The sequence below is a fragment of the Haliaeetus leucocephalus genome, unplaced genomic scaffold (genome assembly GCF_000737465.1).
Source record: "Haliaeetus leucocephalus isolate CR32 unplaced genomic scaffold, Haliaeetus_leucocephalus-4.0 Scaffold110, whole genome shotgun sequence".
Taxonomy (NCBI): Eukaryota; Metazoa; Chordata; class Aves; order Accipitriformes; family Accipitridae; genus Haliaeetus; species Haliaeetus leucocephalus.
In genome coordinates, this window is record NW_010972546.1 from 1,995,867 (window position 1) to 2,001,444 (window position 5,578).

Consider the following 5,578-nt stretch of genomic DNA (forward strand, 5'->3'; position numbering starts at 1 on the left):
TGCCCTGCCTGCATTGCCCTATAGGCACCGTGCATTGTCACCTATGGGTGCCCTGCCTGCGTAGCCCTATGGATGCCGTGCGTTGCCCTCCAGGGGACCCCTGCCCGCATTGCCCCACGCATGCAGCTGCGCCTCGCTGTGCGCTCGCACCCACATCGCCTGCTTGCCGGGCCGTGCCCGCCCCAGCCGTCCCCCCGGTGGGGCGGTGGGTGCCGGATGACCGCCGCGCTGGCTCGCCCTGACTGCAGTGGTGGCGGTTGCGGTGGCCCCAGTTGCGGAGGGAAGGGCCGTCCCACGTGGTGCAGCCGGCGGGGCCACACGGCGATGCCGCGTCCCCGCTGTGTGTGTGTGCCGAGTCCTCCAACATGGAGGAGCTGCTGCGGCGAGGCTGTGACGGGGCTTCACCGCAGCGCAGCCTCCCACGGGGGTTAAACTGCCGGGGAGACGGGGCAGGCGAACCCCGGGAGCTGCTCCCAGCTCCTCTCCTTGAGGCCGTGCCCCCCCTGCAGCCACGTCCTGGGGGGGGGGTGGTTCTCGGGACCCCACTGCTGCGCTTTGCCAGGTCGACCCCTCTAAATGGCTGCAGCTCCCAGCTGGTGGGGACAGGCGAGGGTCGGGGACGGGTGACCGAGGGCAGGTGTCACCGAGTCGAGTGCTCGCTCTCAAATGAAGCCCACGTCTAATTACGAACCGCCCTCTCCCTCCCCAGGGCCGGCGGCGCTGCCTCGGCACTCGGGAAGGATGCAGCAGTGGTCGAGACCCCCAAATTGCTCCTCGAAACGTGCAGGGTTTGCAGCTGGCCGCAGCCCTCCTGCCACGGGGATGGGCAGCGCCGGAGGGGGAGAAGCAGCCGGAGAGCGAGTGGCCATTTTGTGCTGTTTGGACATCTTAGCCCCGGCCTGCCAGTGCTGCAGTTGAACTGTCCGGGGGTGCGATGCCCACAGCACCCGGTGCTCGTTGCAGACGCTGCCCTTGGCCTCTTGTCCCCTCTGGGAGGGCAGGCGTTGAGCCACGGCACTCCCGGTGTGCCGGGAAGCCCACGGTGCCGGCTGAGCCCAAGTGGGTATGGCTCAGGCACCGTCTAGGGTCTCCTCGCAAACGCGCTCCTGCACCCTGAGCATTCCCAAGAAGTTGCCAGGTAAATGCCGGGACGGGCACAGTTTGCCACGGGCAGAAAGCAGGCAGGGCACCGCGGCGATGTGGCACGGGTCCTCTGCCAGTCCTGCACTGCATGCGACGCCCGTGCCGGAGCGCTTCTGCGAGCAGCTGATGGCTCAGGTGTGGGTGCTGCGGGTCAGCTCTTCCCCGGAGCGTTTCCCTGCCATCGAAGGGATGTGCAGGCAGGGCACCGTGCAGGCAGCTGCCTGGGGAGCAGGGGTGCATGCGGGGTTCACCCCCCCGTTTGCGCACCCGCGAGGTGAGCCCTGGCCCTGCGTTGCAGCTCCTCGCGCGGATCGAGCGCATGGAAAGGCGGGTGCAGCTGGTGAAGAAGGACAGCGAGCGGGAGAAGCACCGCATCTTCCAGGGCTTCGAGGTGGACGAGAAGCCGGAGGCGGAGGCGTGTGAGAAGCTGCCGCTGGAGTGTCCCCAGGACCTGCTGGAGCCCCCCCCGACCCTGCAGCCCAAGCACTTCCCCTACGGCAGGAACGGGAAGGGGCATAAAAGGTAGAGGGTGCTCGGCTCTGCTTGTGTGGGGCCTGGGGGGGAAGGTGGGGGGGACCTTCCCCATGGCTTGGCCTTCCATCTGTGGGGCTGGCACTACCCAGGGCACTGAGGTGCCAGCTCAGCCCAGCGACCCTCGAGCCGCTCGGAGAGGCTGCCCGGCACTGGGAGCGCATCCCATCGAGCGCTGGTGCTGGCCAGGGGGAACCTCGTGAAAGTCTGGGTGAGGAGGAGGGGGAGTCCCGAAATGCCGGGAAAGCCCCTCTTGCCTTCAGAAACTTGCCTCCGGCCGGCCCTGGTGTGAGTGTGCCAGTAGTCTCCCACGGCAGCCCCTGTGCTGGGTGAGGATCCACGCGCCCAGCTCAGCTCCTCTTCCTCCCGCAGGAAGCCGACGTTTGGGAGCGCAGAGAGGAAGACGCCCGTTAAAAAACTGGTGTCCGAGTTCTCGAAAGTGAAGAGTAAAACTCCAAAGCACTCCCCGGGGAAGGAAGAATCGAGCGGCTCCTTGTCTGAAACTGTTTGTAAACGAGAACTGCGGAGCCAAGAGACTCCAGAAAAACCCAGGTCGCTCCTGGAGACGCCGCTCCGAGCCTCAGTCCCGCTGAAGGGCCCCGGCGCCCACCCCAAGGAGAAGGGCTTCTTCAGCAGCGAGACAGACGACCTGCCCTATCTCTCAACCACGGAAATGTACTTGTGCCGCTGGCACCAGCCGCCCCCGTCGCCGCTGCCGTTGCGGGAGCCCTCCCCAAAGAAGGAGGAGACTGTAGCAAGTAAGCGATGGAGAGCCTGCTGCGGCGCTGGCACCACCATGCCGGGTGTTGGGGCAAAGCCGGCGGCCAGAGAGGGGCTCACCCGCCTCGGGGCAGCTGGGGAATGGGGCTCGGCACCCTCACCCAGAAGCCAGCAAAGGGCGGAATCTCAGTCGCGGTGGGAGAGGTGCAGCTGGTCGTGCCGTGCCGCTGGCTCCTCCCGCGGCAGCAGGTAGCAGCTCTGGTGCCGGCGATGGGCTCTCCTGAACCATGTCTCCGGCTTGCCCTGCTCCGGCGTGTGCCGGGCTGCCACTGCCTGCATGGCTGAGCCAAGGGCAGCGCGCTGGGCAGAGCTGCCGGCCCCACTCCGCTTTAGCTGCCCGGTTTGCCAAGCAGCCCGTGTGCCCGTTTGAGCGAGGGGTGAAGCAACTTCCCGTTTGCGGTTGGGAAACGTCTCTCTGGCTTGTGCCACCATGGCACAGCATGGGTTCCTCCACGGGGTCGCCTGCTGCCCCCGAATCCGGTGCCTGTCCTGCCGGCTGCCCCTTCCCAGCCGGTCTCCTCGGGTCCTGCAGCATGGTGAGCACCGGCGGTGAGGAGCACTGGGCTGTGCCAGTTGCCGATGCTGCCGGCGGAGGCTGCGCTGGATGGCCGAGCGCTCTGGTGCGGGGGGAGCTCGGTGTGTCTCCTCTCGGAGCGGCTCAGGTTTGCTTGCGTGCTTGGCTGGGGGGATGGCGATGAGCTCTGCCTCCCTGTGGGCACCCCCTCCAGCAAGCTCCCACTGCCCTCAGCCGGTGGCATCGCCCAGCCTGACTTGGGACGGGGGTTTGGGGGAGGCTGAGCGGCACCCTCCAAGGGAGGGATGGGCTGGAAAAGAGCAGCGAGGCAGTGGGGATGGGGCTGGAGTGTGGGGCCGTGGGGGTCCCAGCATGGGGCTAACAGCCTGGCCTCTCATCCTGCAGTTCCATCTTGGAGGGACCATGTTGTGGAGCCCCTGAGAGACCCCAACCCCTCAGACATCCTGGAGGTACGTACACTGCCCTGGTGGGTGCAGCGGCTGCTGTCAGAGCCGGCGTTGCTGCAGGCTCCTTCCCAGCTGTTTCACTGCTCCAGGAGAGTGGCTTGTGGCATTTGCTGCTGCTGCGGGGCTGGCGGCATTGTGTCCCCTCATCCGGCACAAACAGCACGGCAAACCCCGGCTGCAGTTGGAGGGTTGGGGTGGGGGTGAAGGGCCAACCCCTCTGTGCCACGGCGGCTTTGGGGGGCTGTGCCAGGGCTGCCAGCAGCAGGCGGACGCGCTCATCCCCATCTATCCTTGCAGAATCTGGATGACAGCGTCTTTTCCAAACGGCATGCGAAGCTGGAGCTGGATGAGAAAAGAAGGAAAAGGTGGGAGCAAAGAGGGTGATGGGGGTCTGGGGGCTCCCAGCAGAGCGGGCGGTCTGCATCTGCTCATGCAGGGATGGGTCCTGGGGTGTCACCAGGAGCGGGGGGACACGGGACCCGGCCGCCCGCAGCGCAGCCGGAATGGGAACCAGAAACCCTGCTGGAGAAGGGATGCTCCCGCATTGCTGCCAGTGCAGTGGCCCCGGCACAGCCCCCTGAGCTCCCCAGGAGGGTTGTGTTACCTGCCTGCTTGCTGCCTGCAGTTGCTCACTGCCCCCCCCCACCCGGGGGCATCGCATTTTCCAGGTGGGACATTCAGCGGATCAGGGAACAGAGAATTCTACAGCGGCTGCAGCTCCGAATGTACAAAAGGAAAGGAATTCAGGAGTCAGAGCCTGAAGTTACCTCATTTTTCCCTGAGCCAGATGACGGTGAGTGTCTTTGGCATTGGGGGGCAGGCAGGGGTGTTGGGGGGCAGGCAGGGGCTGTGTAACACTCTGGTGTCTCTCCCGCAGTGGAAAGCTTGCTCATCACCCCGTACCTGCCTGTCGTCGCCTTTGGCCGGCCCCTACCAAAACTGACCCCACAGTGAGTACCGGTGTCACCAGTGGCGGGAGGGGACGAAGCTGGGCTGAGCCAGGCACCGCTGCTCAGGCCGGCATCCTTGGCATTGCCCGCCGGGAGGGTGCTGGCATGTTTTGGGTCGGGGTCAGAGCACGCTGACGCCAGCTCTGCCCGCAGGAACTTCGAGCTGCCCTGGCTGGACGAGCGCAGCCGCTGCCGGCTGGAGATGCAGAAGAAGCAGACGCCACATCGGACCTGCCGGAAATAGCGGAGCCACCGGGAGCTCCGTACATCACCGGGTCGTGCCAATGGCCGCTGCCCTCTCCTGCCTTCTCGTTGACGGATGGTTTAGTTCCTCCGTGACCCCAGTTTTGTTCTCTTGGGTTTTGCAACACGTTTCCTGGACTTGTCCGCCCATGCTGGCAGCCATATCCCCAGCGGCACCGGTCAGCTACCGGCTGAGGCTTCCCGCCGGCTGCTCCGGTCCCGGGGGGCAGTGGGTGAACCCCAGACCCTGCCTGCCCATCCTGCCCGTCCTCGCTGCCTGCCGCAGCTCCGCACGCTGCCCTTGCCCTCCTGCAGCCGACGTTCGGTTTATTTTGGACATTTGGCTTCGAGCCGCGGGCGGGAGCACGGAGAGCACCGGGGCCAGACCCCGGTGTCAGGGGGTGCTGCGTCCGCCAGCCAGGGAGGCCGCATCCTGCCAGGACTCTGCCCGCTGCTGCCTTCTTGTTATGTTTAGTTAGAAAATGGGATAAACACCAGTTTGTGTCCAAGTGGTGTGAGAGGCGGCAGCGGGTGCTGCCGGTGGCTCCCAGCGCTGCCGGCCGGTGCCCTGCCGTGGCGAGGAGCGGGGTGCCGGAAAGTGCCGGGAAGCCTCTTTGTTTTTCTTTTTTTTCAACCCCCCCCCTTGAGTGGCTGTAATGGGGTCAGAGGGGAGAGTTTAAAAACAAAACTTTTTTTTTTTTGTGAAATAGAAATCCTATACGCACAATTTTGGTTTTTTTAAAATTTTTTTTTTTATAATTTAAATGTTTTGAGGTTGGCGAGGTGTGCCATAAGGAGTTGGGTTGGTGTGAGAGCTGGGGCCGTGTCCGCTCTGCCGCGGCGTCCCCTGTCCCGGCCGAGCCCCCCTCCCGGTGCCACCGGACCCCCCCCAGCCCCAGGTGCTGGGGACCGGACCCCTGCGGTGCTGCCGGACGGGTTGGGGGTGGGGG

General features: G+C 65.3%; 1 protein-coding gene across 1 annotated transcript; it reads left to right on the plus strand.

Moving 5' to 3' along the window:
- The first annotated feature begins 264 nt into the window (after positions 1-264).
- MSL1 (male-specific lethal 1 homolog (Drosophila)) lies at positions 265-5,246 on the plus strand. Its single transcript, XM_010585563.1, has 7 exons — positions 265-1,665; positions 2,047-2,432; positions 3,374-3,438; positions 3,733-3,800; positions 4,104-4,228; positions 4,313-4,385; positions 4,539-5,246. Exons 1-7 carry the CDS (start codon positions 1,382-1,384, stop codon positions 4,627-4,629), a joined length of 1,092 nt encoding a protein of 363 aa, XP_010583865.1. The 5' UTR covers positions 265-1,381; the 3' UTR covers positions 4,630-5,246.
- Positions 5,247-5,578: the final 332 nt, after the last annotated feature.

Coding starts and splice junctions, on each gene's coding strand:
- MSL1 (XM_010585563.1), top strand. CDS start 1,382: ATGCGGGGTTCACCCCCCCGTTTGCGCACCCGCGAGGTGAGCCCTGGC. Junction 1,666..2,046: donor AACGGGAAGGGGCATAAAAG/GTAGAGGGTGCT, acceptor TTCCTCCCGCAG/GAAGCCGACGTTTGGGAGCG. Junction 4,386..4,538: donor CTACCAAAACTGACCCCACA/GTGAGTACCGGT, acceptor CTCTGCCCGCAG/GAACTTCGAGCTGCCCTGGC.